At 39.7% G+C, this 25,810-nt stretch overlaps 1 protein-coding gene across 1 annotated transcript in view; it reads left to right on the plus strand.

The window, feature by feature from the left end:
- LOC136886104 (tonsoku-like protein) overlaps nt 1-25,810 on the plus strand; it is a 250,748-nt gene that overhangs the window by 118,521 nt on the left and 106,417 nt on the right. The window contains exons 12-13 of the mRNA XM_068227232.1: nt 3,701-3,858; nt 16,315-16,551. Coding sequence (XP_068083333.1) covers nt 3,701-3,858; nt 16,315-16,551 — 395 coding nt within the window. The remainder of the gene's footprint in view (nt 1-3,700; nt 3,859-16,314; nt 16,552-25,810) is intronic.

Here is a 25,810-nt window from a genome sequence, read left to right on the forward strand (position 1 = left end):
CCCGGACCCCCGAGGACGGCTGCTGATAACACTAACCATCACGCCACGGAGGTGGATAATGTCATGATCTGAAGAGAACACAAACTCACCTAGGAAGATCAAATAGGAAAGATCAGAGAGAGGAGACTTATAAGCAAGTGGAAGCAATAGCAAACTCAATTGGGAGTCCTTGGTCACCATCCCACACTCCCAAGCTGCGAGCCCCTGAGGATCAGCTCTTTAAGTTGTATCTTATTAAGGCCATCCACAAAGATGAAAGTGTCCGCCAGACTGCCTTGATAAAGCTTACCGTCTTGTAGGTGATAACATTAACACTCAAGTGTGTGTGTGGCTTAGCTTGGAAAGAAACTATTTTCTGTTAGATGCCAGCCCTTCAAGCCTACTTCAGTGTGAGAGGGATATATGCCAGTGTATTTGTGTTTTCAAATAATACATTTCTACCTACAGCTTGCCTGGTGCCCATGATCATTAAAATGTCAAGTCTTGATGGTCTTACACCATAATTAACAGGTTTGAGTCTCATTGATGGGGAAAAAATTTAATCAGGAGAATATTGGCTGGCAGGGTAGGAGAGGTGGTGGTATTCCTAGTCTCTAGATTGCACGCCAAAAGCTTGTGTTCAATTCCAAACCTTCTCACAGTACTCGTACAGAGTGGAGGAATGTGATGCAAGTTACGTTAAACCTTGAGCAGGCCCATTAGTGTTATTCAGCAGGGGTAGGCTATATACTGACAGTTCCTTGGCTGAATGGTCACTGTAGTGGCGTTCAGTTCAAAGAGCCCCGGGTTCAATTCCTGGTCGGGTTGGGGATTTTAATCTTAAATGGTTAATTATCTTGGCCTGAGTGATGGGTGTTTGTGCTGTTCCAAACATTTCTGCAATGCATCCACCACAGTATCATACAGTTTTCCATACATGGCAGATACTACTCACTGTTGTTAGAGGATCTGCATTACAAGGGATGTACCAGGCTAGCAATTGCCACAAAAAATTATAATTTATTTATTTTATTTCAATATTGCCTTTTACAGAGTTTACCTCCAATTACAAAGGGTAGTAGTACATACATAGAAAATTTTAAAAAATAACATAAAAAGATTTTAAAAAAGGAACAGAACAAAACAAAATAAGTCTGTCTCACAAACAAAGCATCTGCATGTACAAACATAATTTGGTTTTAAATTCTAATAAGTGTATTCATTAATATTATCAGTGGAAAAAAAAAATACAGTTATAACAAATACTCTACTCATTAGACAAAATTTACAATGAAGTGATGATGTAGCAATATATTGGAATATTTAGTAAACACAGCTTAGTACTAACGATAGAGAAATTTCACAAATCAGGTATGTGTAAACCAATGTGAAACAAATTGGCATTGCAATATCAATATTATTAACATTTAAGGCTATTTGATTAAACTGTTCAGATTCTAACCAGCGATGAATTTGACTAACGGACATGGAACGACCCCAGTAGAATGGTTGCCGTGTCCTCAAATTAGCTAACTTTTACATTTTTCACCCTATTTTATACAGAAATACCTGCTGATTAACTTCTCACTATGCGACACACAACATGCAGTCGTCACACAAGACATAGAAACACATATGCTCATGTAATGATCTTCACCTTTGAGACAAGAAGTAACTAATTCATAAAATAAAAGATGATTCGCACAAATAAGTGAAGAGATCACATAGATCATCACAGCCACTGGACTCTCTTTTCAGGTGTAATGGCACAGGAACACCATTCACATCATCATTATTAGTTGTTGTGCTCATTACTGAGCGCCGTGACCTCATAACTCCATCATTTCCGTGTTGCAGCCTTGACAAGATGTCTCCATCCCGAGCGGTTTTCACATTTCTTTATATAATCTGAAGTGGTAGACCAGTGATCTTCTTCACCTGATCTATCCATCTACTTGCTGTTCTTCCTTGTGGTCTACTGCCTTCGATTTTGCCTTGCAAAATGACCTTTTCCAAGTTCTCTCCGTCTCGTCTTAAAATGTGGCCAAGGAACTGGAGGTAACACTCACTCACATGGGAAGATAGGCGTTTCTTGACGCAGAATTCGTCCAGAATGGAAACATTAGTTCTTCTTTCTGTCCAGGGTACATGTAGCATTCTCCACCAACACCACATCTCAAAGGCATCAATGTGCTTTTTGTGTTTAGCATTCACGTTCCAGGTTTCGCAGCCATACAAAAAGACGGAGAACACTAGTGATTCTACCAAGCGCATCTTTGTGCCTTTTGATATTGCCCGGTTCTGCCAGATCTCAGTAAGTTTAACCATTGCAGCATGACCTAAGACAGTACGTCTTTTCACCTCTTTATCACAGCTTCCCATGTCATTGATGACAGACCCCTATACTCCGCACGGCCTTACTTCTAAATTGAAGTTTCGCAAAACAAATGAGCATCGCCTTTCCTGTGTTGCCAGCGCGTTACGCCCGGGAGAACAGCTGATGCAATATGACCGCGGTAAACAGCCCTTGTAAAATGTAATACCGTACTCAGAAAAACTAATGAATATGGATTGAAAACAAATTCACAAAAACTACACTTACTAACAACATCTGACACTAATAAGAGAATATATTAATAAGAATAAATGAGAATGAGGAAATAAAACATCACTCACCGCTAATGGCTGGCACAGAAGGGAGGTTATGGCCTACAAAGGGAACACTCCACTGATCTGTCACTAGAACCCTCCAACAATATGAAAAACACACTAATTACTGAAGGAAAATGCAAAAGATCGCGAAGCATACCAAATACCATACACGCTGAGCGAGATAGGTTGCCTTGTCTTGATAATTTGATGGGCTTCGCGTGAGATAGGTTAACCACGTGGCGAATGTAAATATTAGAGTTGGCAACTGGGTTTTGAGATCGTGCTCTGCCGATATAAATCGATATGAATGGCAGATTGGGATTGGTTGGATGCCTATGCTTCGGCGCATAATCACCAGACGGAGCCAAAATCTGCCAAAACGTCAATTTAGAAGTAGAGCCGTGCGGAGTATAGTATACAAATTCCTTAACTATATCCAGGTCCTTTAGGCATCCCGTAAGTTGGATTTGACCTTGCCGATCAACTACCATTAGTATGGTCTTTTTGATGTTTATCTCTAGACCATACTGAAGACTAGTGTTCTTCACCCTTGTAAGCAGGTCGTAAAGTTCCCTCTTCACAACCAGCGATGAGGGAAGTGTCATCTGCAAAGTGCAGGTTATTAATTTTTCTGCCTCCAATCAAGGTTCCACCATTCCAGCCATTGAGAGTTCTTTTGATGACACACTCTGCATAGATGTTCTAGAGTTGAGGTGATAATATACAACGTTGCGTTACTCCATTTGTCACATTGAAAATGCCTGAGAGATCACCATCCACCTTTATGGTTGCTGCGTGGTTTTTATACGCCTTTCAATAATATTAAATGCAGTGGGAACCCCAAATTCCTTTAGCACCTGACCATTCACATATTTCTCCTGAAATTTGTAAGATATCCCACTTTTCTTCTCTCTTTCTTGAATGGCCAGTAATTTGAGATCTTACTGATTTGCACCGTAAATAAACATTCATCAAGTCTTCATTGATTTCTCCAAAACACTTCATTGAATGTATATCTATTACTTACTAATTTGGTGATTTTCACAGTTGTATTTCGTATTCTTTGCAGAGGACGAAGAAGATGAGAACGAGGAGTATGATCGTCCACATCATACTCGAAAACAGACCCAAGGATTGAAGATAAAAAGGAATGAGAAAGGAGAATCGCAGCTCCATGTTGCTTGTATCAATGGAAATTTAGCTCGTGTTAGGAAATTGCTTGAATTGGTTGGTATTTCTTTTGCACAAAATAGTGCTGCATCATTCTCAGTGCGTTAAATGATGATTTGTTTCTGTAGCAGGATATGAGCATAACTTTGGACATAATAGTTTCTCACCCTACTGTATCTGGGAAAATGTTGATGGTATAAATTGATGATTATTTTGAAAATCAATTCATCAGTCCATGAAATGAATTCTTTGCCTACTTGTGAACAAACACAAAAATTTGTAAATTTTGTATGACAAACTGTTGCTGTTTGAAGATAAGACACTTTTCTTATTGCTATCTTCAAAATATTCTGGTATTTTGGACTTTGAGAAATTGAAGTTTAGAATATGTTTATTCAGAGGAATGGATGTTCAGGTTACCACGGTCAGTTGCATATTTCTTCTCCCTGCTTTTTAGCATATGGTTTAAGTTTTAGGAGGGATATGTAGCTTAGTCATATAGTTCCTTGTCTATTTCGGTGGCAATTTGGGTGCAGAGCAGTGCATATGAGATTTTTGAAATGGAAAGTCGCATCACTCTGGATCATATTCCCTTTGAAAATGTACATCTTATGACTTGTGACTGCAGAATCAACTATCGTTTAAAACTTCAAACATGCTTCTCGTTATTCAAAATGTTGATTTCTTCACATAATTTTCCCTTTTGACAGGAAAAACCAATCACTGAGATTTTTCAGTTTATTTCCACAAACATTTCCATGATTTTCATTTGTCTCTTTAGATCTTTTAAAATTTATTGATTTTTTGTTTAGCAAAGCAGAGATACACCTTATATACCCTTCTTGATTGGATAATTTTGTTGCTCCCTCTTCCCACACTAATCTGTCTTTTTGTTATCCTATTACCGTATTTTCTCACATATTAACACACTTCTTTCACAAAGAATACAGGTAATTAATTTGGACGTGAAAATTATTCACAGAATTCAGATATACAAAAAAAAAATTACTTTTAAAAGATACATAAAATATACTATACACAAAATTGGTTGAACTCATTCTCGTTTATCGTTGTTCGGCGTAAAATTACAGCATGTTCTTATGAACAGTCAAATAGTGTAGGCCCTACATTAGGCAAGTTGAACACGCCTGTTTCAACTATGGACACTGGAAAATATTCATCCTGCTATGAACTGATAGTACCCGTAGTGAAATAAATGTGAATTAACTATGGTACCAATCACATAAGTAACGATGACATATCATCAAAAAGAAAAAAAAAATTCTTACCTTTTGTAGGCTACCATCTTCAACATCACTACCAGCACTGCTCACATCTCTTCATAAGAAGTCATCTTCAGTCCTGTCTGACGTATTCCAGATTCTCGTTTTCTTGAAGCTCTTTTTAATCACCTTCGAAGAAATCATGTGCTAGGCACGCAATATGCACTCACAAAGGAGTTCCATCAGTGGTTTGCGAATCATGCCTGGTTGGGTAAGTTCATGCACACTTCCCGCTATCGAGCACTGATAGAGGTTTGAACATTATCATCGAACGGTTTATTTGTCACAATGTCCTAGGATAGAAGTATGATGTTAATCCACCAGGAATCACTGCCAAATAGGTTTTCGCAGTTTCCAGTAATTTCTCAATGCCTTCTGTCAGGTGGCCACAAAAACTGTGTAACACGAGGAAGGCTGGGCATGGAAGGAGGGACTCCCGCTCGATTTCCCAAAACCCACTCTTGTATGAGTGACTTTATCTTGCATACAAACATATATCCCTTGCAGAAATTTTACATTCAGCACTGTTTTTAGTTTCAGAACAACATATGGTGCAATCTTTCTGCAGTTCCAGCAGGCATTAGAGTACATTGTTGTTGTTATTTTTTTCTTTCAGTAGTACGTAACTTATAGACAGTGGTATAACATTAGGGCCTGCAAGGCGTGCAGTGCAGGCGGGCCCAGGGCTCAAGGGACCTGCAGACTTCCCAAGAAAAAGTAAATACATGAATAAATAACTTTACCTGAATGCCACTCTGTACGGGAAAGGTGACATCGTGATGTGTTTGTAGAATGAGCAGAAAAAGTTTGTTTTTACAATGCGTATGTAGAGTAACAGTCGACTGGTTGCATCTGGCTGCAAATTATTGTTATTTTGTTGAGTCTAAGAGAGCTGTCTCATAACACGAGTGGCACACACTCACAAATATCTGTGTCAAGTTGTTATTAAAGAAATGGTGAAAATTGGTTCCAAAATATCAAATTTTAGAGCTTATTATTCCCGTTGCAGTTTCTTCCCCAAAACTATTTTCGAAATTCAAACTTATTACCTCGATTCCCTGTAGATGGGAAGATTCATTGTCTCTTGCATCACTATCATCCTCTCCTAAATTACTTGCAAGTTCGTCACACCCCACGTCTAAAACACTTCTCACACATGGTCTCTTTTTACTGGACAGTAACATGACCGGTGGTGGATAATTCTTTTCGTGCAATGTAAACACTTGAAATGGACACACCGGCGAAATCTGATGTTAGTTTTGCGATACAGTAAAACCTTGTTAATTCCAAGTCTTTGTAATACAGAAATCGGACTTCCAATTACGTGATTTCGAATTAACAGCCATCTTGTAATTCAGAAATGCCAACCCTCTCCAGTTTTCGCGGATTCTGCTTTTCCACATACTGCCTGTTACATGATATTGTGGTGTTCCTTAAAACGCTGCATACAAAAGAATTAAGATTTCACTCTATTTTCAACTATGAAACACACTATAGACACACCGAAGTGATTGCAAATGCGGAAAGCTACCTCGGAAGACGCGTTCTGTTGTGACGCGGTGAAATTTTGAATTTATTTTACTCTGTAAAATATGCTACTAATAAAAAAAAAATGTAAAGTCAGTTTAGAATTAAAAGTCTGAATTGTTTTCTGTTTAAATATGACATATGGGGACAGTTTTCTTCCATCTACGGTTGCACAAAGCATAATTGTATACTCAGCATCGAAAAGTAGGTGAGCCAGGAGCGTGTTGGCAACCTTGACACAAATAAAACCCGCACCCCATTTCGTGCCTTAAAATTTTTTTAAAAATATGTGGGGATTATTCTCATAAATACGGTATATTTATTTACGTTGTAATTCAATCTGTACAAAATATTTAACTTTGAAACTAAAATCTATTAATAATTAGTTCTGAAATCTTTTAGTAAGTCCTTTGTAATTATTAAAAGGATGTAGATTGCATTAAAGTATCTGCTGTAGTTGAATTTATATAATTTTGTTATTGACAGGTTTTGTACAGTTTTTTTGAGGGGGCCCAATTTTGTCTTCCACAGGCGGGCCCATATCATAATCGTTACATCCCTGCTTATTGCTTGTTTTACTTTATAGCATATCAAAGCTGACTGGTGTCTGATCTGTGTTTCCTATTTGAAAAGGCAGATATTTTTGGACTTTTCACTTCCCAATTACAAAGTGATGAAAATAAATGACATTTTGGTTGAAATCATTTGGCATTCTTTGACATGATGTTCTTTGTCAAAGAGAAAGTCCATTATTCATGAGTTGTATTTTTGGCCTTATGCCGTGTAAATAATTATAAACACACTCAACGTTTCAAAAGGAACCTTGCCTTTCTTCATCAGGAGACAAAAGAGAAGAGAAACGACGTATTGATGGTTGCTAGGAGAAAGCAACAAGGAAGCTTCAAATGGTGCCCAAAGATGTAAAGGGGACGCCATTTTGGCCCAATGCTAGAGACAATGAATAGTAACAGCAAAGCATTACTCTCTAATGGTTCTGATTATAGGTAGCCATGATTCACTGAGGTTGTAACCTGTATCGCGGTTGAAATTATCTGGATGTTTACGTATTTCAACCGCCTCCCCGATAATTCTTGAGCGATATTGCTTTATACGGGCAAGAACATCCACTTCTTGGAACAAGACATCATGACCAGGTGTTAGGGCATGGTCAGCAACAGCTGATTTATCAGGTTGGTTGAGTCTGATACATCTGGTATGTTCTTTGATGCGAGTACACACCGTTCTCGAAGTCTGCCCAATATAAACCTTGCCACAAGTACAGGGAACTCTGTAGATACCAGGTTGTTGTAATTTAGGCAAACTATCCTTAGTTGGTCGCAGGAGTTGCCTTATCTTAACTGATGTTCCAAAAACAGTTCGTACATGGTACCTACGTAAGATTTTAGCAATACGGTCCGTCGTGTTATGTATGTAAGGTAGGTAAGCAGTTCCTTTTACATCTTTTTTCTTAACAGACGTGCCGGCACATAATCGGACGTCTGTTAAGAAAAAAGATGTAAAAGGAACTGCTTACCTACCTTACATACATAACACGACGGACCGTATTGCTAAAATCTTACCTAGGTACCATGTACGAACTGTTTTTGGAACATCAGTTAAGATTAGGCAACTCCTGCGACCAACTAAGGATAGTTTGCCTAAATTACAACAACCTGGTATCTACAGAGTTCCCTGTACTTGTGGCAAGGTTTATATTGGGCAGACTTCGAGAACGGTGTGTACTCGCATCAAAGAACATACCAGATGTATCAGACTCAACCAACCTGATAAATCAGCTGTTGCTGACCATGCCCTAACACCTGGTCATGATGTCTTGTTCCAAGAAGTGGATGTTCTTGCCCGTATAAAGCAATATCGCTCAAGAATTATCGGGGAGGCGGTTGAAATACGTAAACATCCAGATAATTTCAACCGCGATACAGGTTACAACCTCAGTGAATCATGGCTACCTATAATCAGAACCATTAGAGAGTAATGCTTTGCTGTTACTATTCATTGTCTCTAGCATTGGGCCAAAATGGCGTCCCCTTTACAGTACATCTTTGGGCACCATTTGAAGCTTCCTTGTTGCTTTCTCCTAGCAACCATCAATACGTCGCTTCTCTTCTCTTTTGTCTCCTGATGAAGAAAGGCAAGGTTCCTTTTGAAACGTTGAGTGTGTTTATAATTATTTACACGGCATAAGCCCAAAAATACAACTCGTGAATAGTTACACGGGCCGTGAAAGTCTAAATGATAATATTAGAAAGTCCATTTTTCTTGGCTAACCTTGAAGTCTGAGACTCTGATCCCATGTGCTGCAGCTCTTTCTCGTCCTTTAAAATACAGAATTTCATGGGAAACGGCATATCTATCGTGCGTAACGAAATCGCATATTTCTGTAGATGTTCCTCTTCGTAAGCAATCTTGCCACGTTTTGGGCCGTGTAATGCTTTGCGAGACTTGTAGGTCACTTGAAGTGCAGTTTTCTGTTTCCAACAGTAACACCCGTTGCACTTGGATACTGAATACTTGCGGTCTACTGCCCTATTTCTGTATGTTTTGACAAAACCGATTGCCGCAAGTTTTTATGATGCAGTGATACTTGCTCATTATGGATTAACAAACAATTTTAAGGTCACTGGGCGAGTTGGCCGTGCGGTCAGGGGCACGCAGCTGTGAGCATGCATCCGGGAGATAGTGGGTTCGAATCCCACTGTCGGCAGCCCTGAAGAGGGTTTTCCATGGTTTCCCATTTTCACACCTGGCAAATGCTGGGGCTGTATCTTAATTAAGGCCATGGCTGCTTCCTTCCAACTCCTAGGCCTTTCCTATTCCGTCGTCGCCATAAGACCTATCTGTGTCAGTGCGACGTAAAGCAACTAGCAAAAAAAAAAATTAAGGTCACAAAACACACATGTACCCGAATCACTCATAAAATATCTCTGTTCCAGATAGGAATAGAACGACACTAGTCAGTTCCGCTGACTCACTTGCTGAACTAAAGTAGTGCAGTGGCCAGTGGTATTTCCTTCTTCTTGTACTGGCTTCTCCGTTAGTGAAGATTCACCCCAATCACAGCAAAGTCTGTATGATGTTCTCCTGTCCTCATCAGTCTACTAGAATCCAGTTCTGTCCTATCCCGTAAGGTCCTCAGCCAAGAGTGTTTCCTTCGACTGCGACCGCTACGTCCATCAGTTTTACCCTGCAGGATCAATTTTAAGTAGGTTGTACTTTTCATTCCTCATAATATACCCAAGGTAGGCTGTCTTTATTTCCTTGATCATACACATCAACATCCGTTCCCTCATCCTGCGTTTGAGTACAACAGCATTGGAGACGTGGTCAGTCCATAAGATCCATAACATCCTTCCGGAACACCCACATCTCGAAGGCATTTATTTTCTTAATGGTGTTATATTTCAGAGTCCACATTTCAGCGCCATGCAGAAGCACTGAATACACGTAACATCTGCCGAAGTTGTGACGTGTCTCCAAGCTGAGGCGTCTGTCGCACAGTAGATTCCTCATTTTAAGAAACCTAGTAGAAGCCATTTCTATTTGTACACAGTATTTTCTAAGAGGCAATACTAGGAAGGGGTGTGGTTTTTGGAATGTCAGGTTTTGCAATAGGAAGGATCTTCATTTTGAAACGCATCCGGAACAGCATGTGCGATAAATCGTTGAGAAAGTGAGTGCATCAAATACCGAACATTTCTTTATTCTCCCAGTTTAAACAAAAAAAAGTGGGGTCGCTTGTAAATTATGCCCGGGGGTGTGTGTGTGTGTGTGTGTGTGTGTGTGTGTGTGTGTGTGTGTGTGTGTGTGTGTGTGTGTGCGGAGTGCGTTAATTATGCGAGAAAATATGGTATGTGTTCCTTTTCATGTTCCTGTCTTACTATATGTTTTGTTTGTTCCTTTCCATTACTTATATTGGCGCATTGGGATCCTGCTCTCCGTTTGTGTTTGTCCTATGTTTCTAGCATTTGAACTTTTAGTCTCTTTCCTTTTTCTTCACATCCTGTACTTCCAACTTCATGACTGAAGATTTGTTATGGTGGCTCCTCAATGATTGTTGATGGCCCCTCCTCATGATGAAGCTGTGAAGCAGAAACGAGCTTGTTGGGACTGAAAAGAAATGGATGTAGGGGAACTAGGACTGAGAGCCCATCGTTTTGAAGATGGCAGTACAGTGGAACCTCGATTATCCGTTTCCGGAAAATACATTTTCCCGGAATATGCGTTCAAATACGTGGTCCCGCGAGCATCATAATTAAATCACGTTGTAAAAGTCCCGCATTATCCGTTCCTCGAAGAAACGATTTCCCGGATCAACCGTCCAGAAATCCCAGTCCCATCAACGCTAAATCCTCGATCAATCGTTTTTTAATAAACTGTATCTCACGAAAGGACGACTATGGCATATTTATGGATCTTGGCGTTAACGCCCCGTCACTGCGATAATTAAAGCAAGTACTGTACCGGTACTGGAAAACCGATCGGCGGTGAACTTGCATAAGGGACCATCTTAGCATCGCATTCGGGTGGTATTGTTTAGAGAATCTCGGAAAATCATAAAGCAGAGAGTGGCTACATCAATTGCAAGGAGATACGCTGCATTTTGACAGCTCTGCTTGAAGACGGAACGAGTTTCGTCAAATGTTCGCAATTATAAAACGTTCATATTATGGCCAGGGTTAGATGTTTATATTTTTACATTTTTTCGATCGTACTGCCGAAGAGGTTTTCGGCACTTTGCTCAGGGCACTTAAGAGTAACTGGGCTTTCAGGCAGGAATCGAAAATGTTCCTTCTTAACACAAATTCAGTATTTTTGATATTATCGTACATGATTATGTTAGCGAGACCAAAACAGATGTTGCAACTTAAATTTAAAAAAAAAAGAAAGCCATGGGAGGTCTTGGGATTGCTTATTACTGTTTAGGCCCTAATGTAAAACTGGGAATTTTACGTTTTCGTGTTAAAATACCAAAAACCGCAGTCGTTTTATTTGCACACATTACATTTTAAATGGTTGGTATTATTTCAAACTCGTACTGAATGTGCAGCGAGCGCGCTTTCCAGATGACCTCAAGGTCACAAATAACCGTAATTTCTGAAGTTTTGATATTTCTTTTATCTTTCGAATTTGATTGGATTTGTGGCGCGCAGAATTGAATATAATGCATTCAAGAACTTTTAAGAATCGATACTAACATTCGAAACCATGTTTTTGAGTTCAACATAACCTTTAAAAGTCGATGTAGGCCTAATTTGCGCGGTACGAAATTTCCAGAAACTGACTACGAACAGTATACCAAAGACCAAATTACAATGAAAGATCAAGAAATGAATGGATTTCGCCATCATTTTGGGCGCTTTTGTATCTAATGTGCTTTATTTTATTAGATGAGAGAATTAAAAACTACTTGTGGTCGATTATCGCTTGGCTTGGCGTTATTAGATTTTTTGAAGAGTTTGGCTAGCCTAATCAAAGTTGCTGAACTGAAAGAAGTTTACACAGGAAACTGACGAAGATTCCCCTGTAAAATTGAATATAAAGTATCGAGATTTTGAACTCTCGTACCGGTAATAAATGCGGTTTCGCGGTCTAACATTCCCCCCTCTCATCCAGAGGGTCCGGGTTCGATTGCAACCAGGTCAGACAGTTTTACCTGGATATAAGTCTGGTTCCAGGTCCACTCAGCCTACGTGATTACCTTTAATTGTGGAGCTATCTAATGGTGAGATGGCGACCCCGATCTACAGAGCCAGGAATATCGGCCGAGAGGATTCGTCGCACTGACCATGCGCACCTCATAATCTGCAGGCCTTTGGGCTGAGGAGCGGTCGCTTGGCAGGCAAAGTCCCATTGGGGCTGTAGTTTAGTTTGGTTTAGGAGTTTTGTAAGATTATATTTATACATTTTTCATTTTTGTGATGTTTAGCCAAATTGTTGATGGTTTTCATTCATTCCCGGATTTTCCGTTTTCCCGTGTTGTACGTTTTATTTTCATGGTCCCTCGAAAAACGGAGAATCGAGGTTTCACTGTATATGTAGATGTGGAAATGGTCCCTCTCCTTTTGTATTTTTATGTTTGTTCTTTTGTTCTCTTTATGATGCTCACTCTTCCCACACTTACCTGTCAAATCAAGTCATATTGATTTAGAAAAACTGGGTTTGATGAGGAGAGAGCCTATCTATTTGAAGACGGCAGTCTAGGTAGATGTCCTTGTCCTTTAGTATTTTCATGTTTGTGTTTTTCTTATCTGTCTGTTGCTCCCATGTCCTCTTCTCCTATTTCTGTCGCTCTGTCTTCCCACTCTGATCTGCCATTGTGTTTGTCCTATTACAGTAAAACCTTGTTTCATTGTTTTTTCAACGGGGAGGGCGAAAATGACGATGGATGCGGGAAAACAATAAATGTGGGTGACATAAAATAGGGGGAAAGCAAAATAATAAAATACGGGTACTGTATTTGGGCATTTTTCATCATGTAAATAATAATAATAATAATAATAATAATAATAATAATAGTAATAATAATTGGGTGTGGCCTCCGAAGCTGGGTGCAGATCTTTTAAGTTGTCATGTGATAGGTGATTTACGCGCTTATGAAAATGCGGCTCTACCTAAGATGAATCCTGACGTGTAAATCGGCGCACACACACGGCCCCCGAACTGTCGGAATTAACCAACACGAGTTAAAATCCCCAACCCGATTGTGACCCCTTGAACTGAAGGCCAACACGTGCTAACCATTTAGCCATGGAGCCGGGCATGCTCATACTATATATAATGGTATCAAAATATTGCAATCATGATATACGCGATGAAAATAAAAAGCGTGACTTTTACACAATTTTGTTTCACTTTTCCTTACATCTCGTAGTAATTGGAAAACCTTCAAGGTCAGTTCTCTTATTGCAAATTAATTATATACGTGGATATAAAGGCGTTAACCTGTATTTTGATATAGATGCCGTAGACCCTTTGCGAACGATAGGTTAGAGATCCCACATGACGCGGCTCGGACGATGTCACAGAGGTTTGAAATTCAACATGGCGCACATCGGACGATGTCACAGCGGGCTAATCGATATTGCCAACTAGTTAGTTAGTTTCAAGACCGCCTATTGAAAAGATTATTGGTCCGGTTTGTAAGAGGACAACTGGGTAGGGGGCAACAAAGTGATCAACAGCCCTCTAGCATCCCACACACATGACAAGGTATGACGCGATTAATAACACTGTGACTAATTAAAACGTACCCTGCGCACGCTGTGACTGTTTTAAACTACGCGATTTTCTCATTTTCAATGAAGCTGGCAGTCCTAGCCAGCCAGTAGCAACACAGAAAATGGTGGCTTTTGAGTTTTACAGTGCCTCCATTTTAATTCTTGTAAATAAAAATACTTCTGGGGGCCGATTAGTGGGTCGAGAAGCGTTGGCGCGAGCAGGCTCAGTAATGTTGCGTGTGAATAACCTGCGCTTAGCACTCCCGCCTACGGAGATCCTTGCTCAAGACCAGCAACTTGTAATCGCTCGTGCATTCTCACGTAAAAGGTTGCCGCTATTATATGCTAGAGTATTCGGCTGTCTCTTTCGGATTGCCAGTTCAGAAAAGTTTTGTGTATATTTTTTGCCGAGGACAAATATTTTTTTGACGATTGATGCGATAAAACGATTGAGGAACCATAGATTTAACATTGATTTTTATGGAACTTTTTTGGGACCGAATAAATTGAACGATTACTGTACATGATTCTGTTCATTATCCTGTCTTTCTATGGACAACTTTATTTGCCACCTGTTTGTTCCCCTCCATTACATAAAGGGATATATGGTACTTGTTTTGAGAAAGTGACTTGAAGAAAATCAGGTGTAATCTAGAAAAATCCATTCATGATGTAATATTTTGGGATTTAACAAACTATATAAACACACTAAATGCGCATTTTGAAAGGTACCTTGCCTTTCTTCATCAGAAGAAAACAGAAAACTGAAACATGACGCATCAGTGGTTGCTGAGAGAAAGCAACCGAACTTAACCCTCCAGTGCACGGGTCACAAAAAGTTACACGAGTAAACGGGTTGGGTCTCACAGACCCATCATCATATTTCTTTTTTATAGTATGCTAATACATTTTTATTTTCAGTATTCATTCCCTCCTATTCCGTTAACATTATAAACACATTCCTGTCACAAAACCGTTGATGATTAACACTTACTTAACATTTTACAAAGCAATTCTCTAACCACTGCAAATTTACACACAATATTTTATTTGATCACAAAATTCAGAACTTATCAAATCAAAATTATGAAATCATCATAACCTAATCTTCACGATCCAGAATGTTCACTGGAACATTCACATTTCAGCTTTACATTCACTGCACACAAATACGGAGAGTTCAAGATACATTAACTTGCTGCACAAACAGCACGAGTAGCGGGTCTTTTCTGACTCTACAGTATGCACGGCGTCCTCTTTTATTTTGTGTATTTTCACGTCCTGCTTCTGCCGTCAACCCAGATATCCTTCTAGGAGTATCACGAATGCTCTTAGGAAGATATCTTGAGACAGTTAGAACAAACAAGAGTTTCTTCAAAAAAATTATTCTGTTCCTTGCGTCTGGAGAGTTAGGGTTGTTGGCTCTGAATATTAAATATGCATTAAAGCCTGTAATATTCAGCCATGCATAGAAGACCACCATTGTCCAACGTCTGGTGTTTCGAGCCGTCCTTTTGTCTACACAGCCTACACCACCCTTAGCTGAATTATAGAATGTGACTATTACAGGCCTCCTCTTTCCTTCTATACTTTCCTCAGTTTTATCATCGCTGTACATTGACGAGAGGAAAACCACAGTAAATTTCATCATCTGATAATGGTTTCTTCAATAATGCGGCAACTCGTTCCATATCACGTGGATTGCTGACACCATAACACTCCTTTTTCTTAGACCTACGAAGAAACGAACTGATTAGCCCAGGTCAACTCGGTCTCACCTCTGTACTTAAAACCCAAGGAACTAAGGTGAAAGACAGCCAGGCTAGCTAAACCACGGACTTGGACAAGACGCTATCATATAATCATCCTATAATCTTTATGTACACGGTTAACATGGAAAGACTAAAAAGCTTACGATAAAAAAAACTTACACGGCTGCACGGGTTGGGTCTCGCAGGCCCAGATAGCACTTTAACTTACCACTGCTCACGTTCTAAAGCAATCAATTCCATGTTCGTCTGCAGGAATACTACACCGGTGATAAAAGGAAGGTAGCAGAAGCCGGACGTATGCAGCTATCACCGTCTATCAGAATATGTTAGGAATACCAGCGCATGGGTCTTGCAGACCCAACCCGTGCATTGGCGGGTTAAAATAGTGCCCTTAGATGTAATAGGGACACCATTTTAGCCCCGTGCTAGGGACAACGAATGGTAGCAGTAAAGCATCACTTTCTGATGGTTCTGATTATGATTCACTGAGGTTGTAGCCTGCATCGGGGTTGAAATTATCTGGGTGTTTACGTGTTTCAACTGCCTCCCTGATGATTCTGGGGTGATATTGTTGTATACTCCTTGGAACATGCCGATAATGCTTTAACACCTGGTCATGACGTTGTGTTCCAGAGAGTGTATGTCTTGCCTGTATGAAATAATACCTGTATAAATTATTCTTTATTTTTCTAGGGCCATCCTGTGAATATCCAAGATAATGGTGGATGGGTGCCTCTTCAGGAGGCTGCTAACCATGGCTTTGTTGAGATAGTAGAAGAATTACTAGATCATGGAGCAGATATCAACAGTCCCGGTGGGAAAGGCGCTGGAGGAGTGACAGCCCTACATGACGCAGCTTCCAATGGTCATCTGCGTGTTATGGAGTTGTTACTGGACCGTGGAGCTCTCATTGATGTCCGCACCGACAACGTGAGTACTTGACGGATGTTGATTCAGACATACTGTCAGGAAGAAACTAAAAAAGAAAGAAAATATTGATAGTTTAACCTGATCAATGCTAAGCCCATAAATATACATTGTACAATGATGAGGCGCTCATGCTAAACCTGTAAATTTAAGTTTTTGTGCAGTGCTCACTTAAGCCTGTGAAAATACATGCAGCATCTGTTCAGTTCAAATGGTGCTCCAGAAGTTCAAGGAAGTTCTAAAGGAGAGATAGTTCACTTTTCCCTCATGTTTACATTAGGATTTTGTTTCTTTGCAGTGATGAAATACAGTAGAAGTCCGTTGTAGCGAGAAAAACTTTACTCCCTATAACAGATTGTCATTGTATCTGATTTTTCGTAACACCATACACATTAAAATCAGTATGAAACGGCAATCAGTTTTTCAAAACTTGTGTTTTCGCGGATGATATCCACACGACACCTTACTTGTTTGTTATTATTCAAAATCCGATAGTATGTGAAAGTGTACGTTTCATTTCATTCTGAACAAATTTTAATATCACTCCAGAAGCCTCTGTGGCAAATGTTGCGTTTTTCTTCAAACAGCGTCACCTAACCTAACCGTATATGTATTATGAAAATATAATTTAAGCACACGTAGAGAAATGATAACATCCTCGCTGCAGATTTAAGTGGGAACAGGCTTTCCAAAATTTAACTACACACGAGAAAATATAAATGGACCTCTGAAATCAGTGATGCACTCTGCCATATCTTGAGGTGTACACATTCTTACTTAACTTTGTTGTAGAGCAGCGGTGCCCAAACGCTGCACAGTTCAGTGTGTACATTCACCGCACACTGACTGTGCACGCGTGAAGAGCTTGGTAGGTGTGTCCACTCTTGACGGGGGGGAGAGAGAGAGAGAGATACACACATAATATGGTGGGGATTACTGACCGTAGAGTTGGCCAGGTGTATTATATGAGTTTGACGGCTAGGGAACATAGCATACACAGTTCAGGACAACGGTTCGTTGCAAGTGATGTTGCAAATGCGTTGCATTACGGAAAGGACATCCAAAAAGATGAGTGGCAAAAAATTTCCAAGCTTTTAAAACTGACTGGGAATTGCAGTTCTTTTTCACTCCCGGCATAAACCATTCTGAATGCTTATTTTCCCATCAGACTATTGGCGGGCACCGGAAATTTACTGCCAAGCGTCACTATAACGCTGTCCACAAAGAAGAATATGACACAATAGCATTTCTTATATGATATGTTTTAGGTTTGAAAGCAGACTTCAGTGGTATGGGCACATAATAAGAATGAACAGGGAAAGACCTGCCAGAAAATATTTCAACCTTAATCTCGTAGGAAGAAGACCACAGGGAAGACCAAGAAAACATTGGATAGAGACTGTAAGATCAGATGTGAAGGATAGAGGATACAAATGGGAGGATGTACTGGATCAGAAGGTGTATGAAGACAGAAGGAGATGGCGAGCGCTTGTACACCACACTCACGAAACTGGAGTTGGGAAATGATGATGATGATGATGATGATGATAATGTTGATGATGATGATGTGATATTTTGTTAAATAGAATGTATTGTCACAGGTTTACTCAAACAAGGACATATGGTATGGATTTGTATTTATCTTTTGTATATGATGTGTAAACCACAATAAAATATTATAATAAAATGTGTGGTGTGAAATTTTCGGACTCAGAAAGGATGACTGCTGTGACTAGATGGCTCGGCTGTCGTAGTGTTTTTAATTGGTGGGGAGGGAGAGCAGTATTCCCCTCCCAAATGGCTAGTAGAGTCGGTCACGCTGGGAGGAGCGGGTCTGGAGGGGTGATAACCTTAATGTGCAAGCATGAGGGCAGCTCCTCGCACAGCATATCGGTATGTTGCACAGGTGCTACATTCTTGGCCACCGCTGGTGTAGAGTATTAAAATTAAGCAATCACATTTATTTAACCTTTATATCTAACGCGTTAACAACTGGTATCGACCATCTTATTTACGTATTTGTTACAAAAACATGTTCTCCTCTTTCATTTCTAATTATCTTTACAGAACGGCAGTTGACGGGTATTGCTAATCGACTCAGACATCACCTTCAAATTTACAACTAAGTATTTTCTATTTTCCACCTCGTCGATGCACTAAATTGCTTAAGGCAACTTATTGGTTAAAAAGTGGTATATGTTTCATATATTATCAACATCTTCAACCACATAACACTGTTTAGATTTTATGTAATCACCTTCAAATGTCGATGAGAGAGCTCGCAAGTGTACATAGCAAGAAAATTATACCATACCGAAGATGATTGATCGCATTTTGTGGCAAATGTTTCTGTTTTCGTATTCAAACAGCGTCATCTAACTTTTTAACTGTACTATATCATGAAAACATATTTCAAGCGCCAGTGATTTTCTTTACGGAACAGCAGTCGACGGGTATTACTAATCTACTCCTACATCACCTTCAAATGTCTATGAGAGAGCTCGCTAGTAGACATAGCAAGGAAACAATGCTGAAGATGATCGATCGCATGCAATATAATCGCTAGGTGCATAAATGTCAGTAACAGAAAAAATTGTGCACGCTTAATTGCTTGTAATAATGGATGCATCAGTGATAGGGCCCTCACTGTAACCGAAAGATAATACGCAGTTTAAGTAGGAATTTTGAAGGGACAGACAAAAGCGGTTGTTAATAACGGGGTTCTCGTTATATCCTGTACTTAAGCGTGTATACAATCTTATATGAAATCTTACCTCATGAAAGGTGCTGGAAGCTTCGTCTTTTCAGGGTTATTCAGGCATTGTATCTGGTAACCACATTCTGGCTGACGCGAGTGAGTTCTGCCGCTGTAATGTTTCTGATTTCACTCGTAATGTTTTCTTTCAGTTCCTCCAATGTGTGAGGATTTGTTCGATACACTTTTTCTTTCAGTTTACCCCACAAGTAAAAATCGCACACTGTTCGATCTGGAGAGCGATGGGGAAATAGACCAGCACTGATCACTCTGTCCACAAACACTTCCGAGATTGTAAGAAGGGAATCTTCTGCTGTATGAGCAGGAGCTGAATCTTGTTGAAACCACCCTCACAATTTTTCTTCTATTAACTGATGGAAGAATGGTGTCAAAACATCATCTTAGTACCTCTCTGCATTTACTGTCGTCTCAAAAAAAAAAAAAAAAAAAAAAAAAAAAAGATAAGTCTCACCATGTTAACAGCTGAGATTCAGACTGGCGACTGATGCTTGCCAGGTTGAACATGTGCAGGCTCTTTGCAAGGTCAAGCACTATGCGCACGCCTCCCATACTAAAGCCTACATATCGGAGAGTAAAAAATCCGCTTCGCTTAGTTTGTATGAGAGACCCTGTAAATAAGTAGTCATAATTATTTACTCCAATACATTACTCTTTCTGTTCACACAATGCAGGTGTTGTAGACAATATATATTACGTGATGATTCTCTGGAAAAAGATGTCTTCCTGTGTTTGTTCACTTCTGCACTGGTTGAGGTTATTGTGGAGGCTACCAGTGAATTTTACAAGACTTCAGAAGTGGAGCGATATGAATTTGAACGCAGTATATGTTCTTTTAACACATGTAGTGCTCATTACAAGACTGAAAGAACCTTATATATGTCAACTGTTTGATGTTAGGGTTATGTGTTGTATCTTGCTTTAAACAGTTCCAGAGTAGTACCAAGTTTTATACTCTGAACGTTATCATCATTGTAAATTTCTTATCTTAAAATGTCAGTTAAAGAACCAGTAAAGCTATTTTTAAATACCATGTTTTCTGTATATTAGACCCTTTTTTTCTCCACTTTTACAGCTAAAAAAGAAGGGGGGTCTAATACGGGATAATCTCAAATTTTGTGCAATGAACACATGACTTCTAGGCTGTAGCTATAAATTGTACATGTAAATGTTCTACACTGTTCTTTAACAAACTTATGAATATATTTGAGTTATACTGCCTACTTTTGTTACAAGGCAGTATTTCTAAATGTAAAAAGTCAATAAATGATGAACACAACTTTTAGGCCTACATATAAAGTAAAAATAATCAGTTTTAGTTACTCTTATCACATCATTCGTTTCATCTCGTTAATTCTCTGATGAGGTCGACATCAGGAATGGCACACTGTCGTAAAAACTCGCTACGAAGATTCGTCTCGCTTCATACTCGACCCTGTAAAGAAAAGGGATATGGGTATTACGGTATTTACTTGTGTATTAGACCCCCTCGCATATTAGGCCCCCCTGGCTTTTCGAGACGAAGAAAATGAAAAAATAAATCTTGCCTATAAGACCACCCACCCCCAACGTAATTCGTCAGAGGACGACGACGATTCCGCTTCAAAGCTGGTACAAGTCTTATTACAGCTCTGATGACATCGCACAAATTTGTGAATAGTTTCGTCCGTACGACCTATGCAATGAAAACGCGTCGAATCCATGCAGTACATCTGTGTTTCGTAGTTAAGAAATGTCCGCCTCTGTAGCGTAGGTCTACTGCAGCTCTGATGACGTCGCACAAATAGATGAATAGGTCTAGCTTAACCCGCGCATTGCAAGCATGCATCAGTCATGTATATATGTCTGTGTTTTGTAGTTAATAATGTCCACCAGCATAATGGTTAGCACAATTAGTTGCTGTTTTCGGGAGTCTTGACTTCGATTCCCGGTACCATACTGCCGGAGATTTACGAATGGCAGGAAGATTGATATGCGGTAAAAGTGGTACATGTAACTCCCCTCCACTGGGGGAGTGTCTAAAAAAGAGCTGTACCACCTCGGGATGAGGAAACGCGTTTACTTTAGTTGGGAAATATTTGCAGTTGTTGCTATTTATACAGCAGGCGAGATCATTAACAAAGTGGTCGTTTAATACAGTTGAACCTGACTTATACGTATATCAAGGGGAAGGGAAAAAACTACTTGTAACTCAGAATTACTTAGAAATCAGACTTACACTATAATCACATATTTACTGAAAAACCAATGGAATAGACCTGCATGTGTTAATCCTTGCAAATAATAAACACATTAAGACATAAGATAATTTTTTGAACTTGGTCCAGCCTTAGAGAAATCAGATAGGTTGGCTTGTTTCACTTTGCTTGCATTAAGAGTATAAACCTCCTTTTGCAAACTTAGTAATGAATTCAAAGCATTTTTACTACAACTTTTCACACTGATGTAACGCCTACACCCATCGATTGCACGTAACACTTCACTCAGTTCAGGTGTTTCAAGATTAAAGTCGTTATCTCCATCCCCATCATTGTCACTATCACTTGTAGCTGGTCCATCACCACTGCGTTGTTGGCATACATCAGCAATAATCGCTTCATCCTGTAGTTCTCCACATACAGCCCGATTATCATAGAAATGCACAAAAGTATCGAATTCTACAGCCTCCGGTAGCGTTAGCTCATTGCCAGACAAAAGTTCGTCCCCATAATCATCAGAGGCAGCCTCTTCTAGTAAGCCACCAGCTTTGTGGAAACAGTTGCTGATTGTGGAGACTGAGACCTGCTTCTAGGGAGCCGAAATAAAGTCCATGGCTTGTAGCAAATTAATGGAGGACCGAGCTCGATAGCTGCAGTCGCTTAAGTGCGGCCAGTATCCAGTATTCGGGAGATAGTAGGTTTGAACCCCACTGTCGGCAGCCCTGAAAATGGTTTTCCTTGGTTTCCCATTTTCACATCAGGCAAATGCTGGGGCTGTACCTTAATTAAGGCCACGGCCGCTTCCTTCCCACTCCTTGCCCTTTCCTGTCCCATCGTCGCCGTAAGACCAATCTGTGTCGGTGCGACTTAAAACAACTAGCAAATTAATGGAGGGAGGTTCATTTCCTGCATCATTCATTGTTATTAAATGTTGAACCAGCATTTTTCTATAATGCACTTTGAAATTTGCAATGATGCACAAATCAAGCGGTTGTAGAACACTGGTACAGTTAGGAGCGGAAAAAAACCACTCGGACATTTTCCAGAACGCTTTGAGATGGATGTGCTGCACATCGATCCATAAGAAGAAGGACCTTCTTCTGTTTCTTTTTCATTTTAATGTCCATTTTTTCAACCACTGTTCCATTAGAAGCATAGCTATTTCTGTTGGATTCATATTCCATAGGTTTTGTTTTCGCACCCTTAAAGCACCTCAGATTCTTAGATTTTTCTATCACAAGTGGAGGAAGTTTGTCAGATCCATCTGTATTGGTGGCGAGAAGTACTGTTACACAAATTTTACTTTTCTTCCCTCGATGGCATGAGTCACCTTTTTCAGCTAATGTTTTATTAGGAAGGAGATTGTAGAACAGGCCGGTCTCAACACAACTGTAGATGTTTGTAGGTTGATCATCGCTTACGATACCTGGCAGAACCTCTTCCTTCCAGTGTTGCACTGTGACGTCGTCCGCAGCTTTTGAGTCACCGCAAATTGTTCTCCCTGTGATTTCATGACGAAATCCTTGCAACCATCCTGATGAAACCTTGAAATCAGCAGTGATACTTATCATTTTAGCTAAATCTGTCGCCTTTGCCTTCAGCATGTCGCCACTAATTGGTAGAGCTGCAGCCCGCTTTTGCTGGAACCATGTGAAAAGTGCTTTCTCCAAATCTACATGCTTTCCTTCTTGCTGACGGCTGCGATTTGCTGATTTTGAAGCCAGTTTTAAGAACTCATCCAAAATAGAGTTTCTTTTACTGATGACTGTACATAGTGTGGTATAAGCAATCCCTAAGTCTCAAGCAATTTCAGTTTTTGTTTTGTGTGGATTAGTGTCCACCTCTCGTATAAATTTTACTTTTTCTGTTCTCCATGGCTAATCAAAAGCAACTGAATGACAAAACTACTGTTCAACAGTAAACACCAGATACTGGCACCATGGACATTTTACTTCTCCATTGTTCCCACGAAAGAAATTCTCATATTCAAACAAATTTACTGTATTTCCTTTTGTTTCCGCACCGAAACCGCCCACTTTGTTTGTAATGTATCTTAGGCGGCAGTGTGAAGGTCAAAAACGACGAAGGTACAGGAGGAGCGAGATAGAGAGTGAAGAGAACTCGCTCCGTTGGCCTTTGTTCAGCCGCCAGTAAGGGTCAACAATGTCACTCGGCGAAACTCTCTGTCTTCTGTTTCAGCACCGAAAACCGACCGCACTACTTAAGCCTACGCCAACAAAGAGGAAACTTCATAAATACAGTAGTTTCTTTTAAGAAAAGCACGTGCTCATTACAGTTACGCAAAACTCATTTATATTTCACTGACAATTAATACGTATAACAGCGAATTACGTATAAACGGATTACGTATAAATAAGGTTTAATTAACACACTTTTAAATTACATTTTGCCGGGACCTAAAGGAAATTACGTACAAATACGAATTATGCAGAACAGAGTTACGTATAAAGCAGGTTCAACTGTATCTCGTAACTCGGACCAATATAGGTATATATTTGGACAGAAGTAAGTTTAAAATGTGATAAAAGCTATCCAATTAAAACGATTGTTTTACTGGCCAACGTACCTAACAAATAATAATAATAATAATAATAATAATAATAATAATAATAATAATAATAATAATAATAGTAATAATAATTTTATATCCCCACATACTTTAAACATTTTTCGGAGACGCCGAACAAAACATATTAGGGTATGCGTTAATAAAAAAAGAGACAACAAACGTACGAAATTAAACATTATGATAATAAAACGCATTACCGCCACACCTGTAGATGTCAATAAATGCGGTATATTTTCCTGTTATTTTTATTTTTTCCGTCAAACTTTTGGCACTGTCAGGGCGATAATATACTTAACCACCGAGCTCGATAGCTGCAGTCGCTTAAGTGCGGCCAGTATCCAGTATTCAGGAGATAGTAGGTTCGAACTCCACTATCGGCAGCCCTGAAAATGGTTTTCCGTGGTTTCCCATTTTCACACCAGGCAAATGCTGGGGCTGTACCTTAATTGAGGCCACGGCTGCTTCCTTCCCACTCCTAGCCCTTCCTTGTCCCATTGTTGCCATATCTGTGTCGGTGCAACGTAGAGCAACTAGCACAAAAAAACAAAAAAAAACTTAACCTAAACAATGTTAGGGTCTCATGGACAGCTTTTTACGTAATAAATGTAGAGAACAAGCATGAAGTGTACTTAAAAATAAGGGTCTGTGTTTCAACAGCCGCAGTTAATCAAAAGAATGTTTCCAGTTTCTATGTATTACATTCGGAAGTACAACTCATAACATACGCTAGTTATCAGCTGATGGTTTGGCATGCCTTCTACAACACGGCTTTATTTGGAAGGAGTGCCTTCTGCTACATATACACCAACTGGGAATATCAGAGACCATCTGGGAATAAATTTACACTGTTTAGACTCTATAGTCGGGAACAACATTATTTTTAAAAGGTTCAAAAAGACGGGACCTCGTATGCTATTGATTGCAGTGCATGGCTCAAAGAGATGAAGCATGGCTGATATGACTGACGAGAGATAGCAATGAAGATGACGTCACTCAGAATGCCGACACGCCGGTAGCACGGCAAATACAGTTGAGCACGGCAGGGAAGTTGGTGGCGCAAGGCGATAATTCAAATGAAAGCAGTGATCTGGTTTACTGTGTTCTAGGCGTACTGCTGAACTGACAGAGACAAATGACAGGCCATTAACTTCTTTTGTATCAATATTTAATTATATGATAACACAATACCCTTATCCCTTTTTTTCTACGGGATCGAGTATGAAGTGAGACGAATCTTCGTAGCGAGTTTTTACGGCCGTATGCCCTTCCTGTCGTCAAGCTCACCAGAGGAATTAATGAGATGTAACGAATGACAAGATATGAGTAACTAAAACGGACTTTTATATGTACCATAGGCCTAAAAGTCGTGTTCACCATTTATTGTCCTTTTACGTTTAGAAATACTGCCTTCCAACGAAAATAGCCAGTATAACTTAAATACATTCTAAGTTTGTTAAATAATAGTATAGAATGTTTACACTACAATTTATAGCTCTTTATAATCTAGAAGTCATGTGTCCGCTGCACACAATTCTGAGGTTATCGCATATTGGACCCTCCTTTACTATTTTTGGCTGTAAAAGTGGGGGGAAAAGGGGGTCTAATACGCAAGTAAATACGGTATTATATTATGCAATATTGATACAAAATAACTCGATGGCTGGTCATTTGTCTCTGTCAGTTGAGCAGTAGGCCTAACAC

The sequence above is a fragment of the Anabrus simplex genome, chromosome 1 (genome assembly GCF_040414725.1).
Source record: "Anabrus simplex isolate iqAnaSimp1 chromosome 1, ASM4041472v1, whole genome shotgun sequence".
Taxonomy (NCBI): domain Eukaryota; kingdom Metazoa; phylum Arthropoda; class Insecta; order Orthoptera; family Tettigoniidae; genus Anabrus; species Anabrus simplex.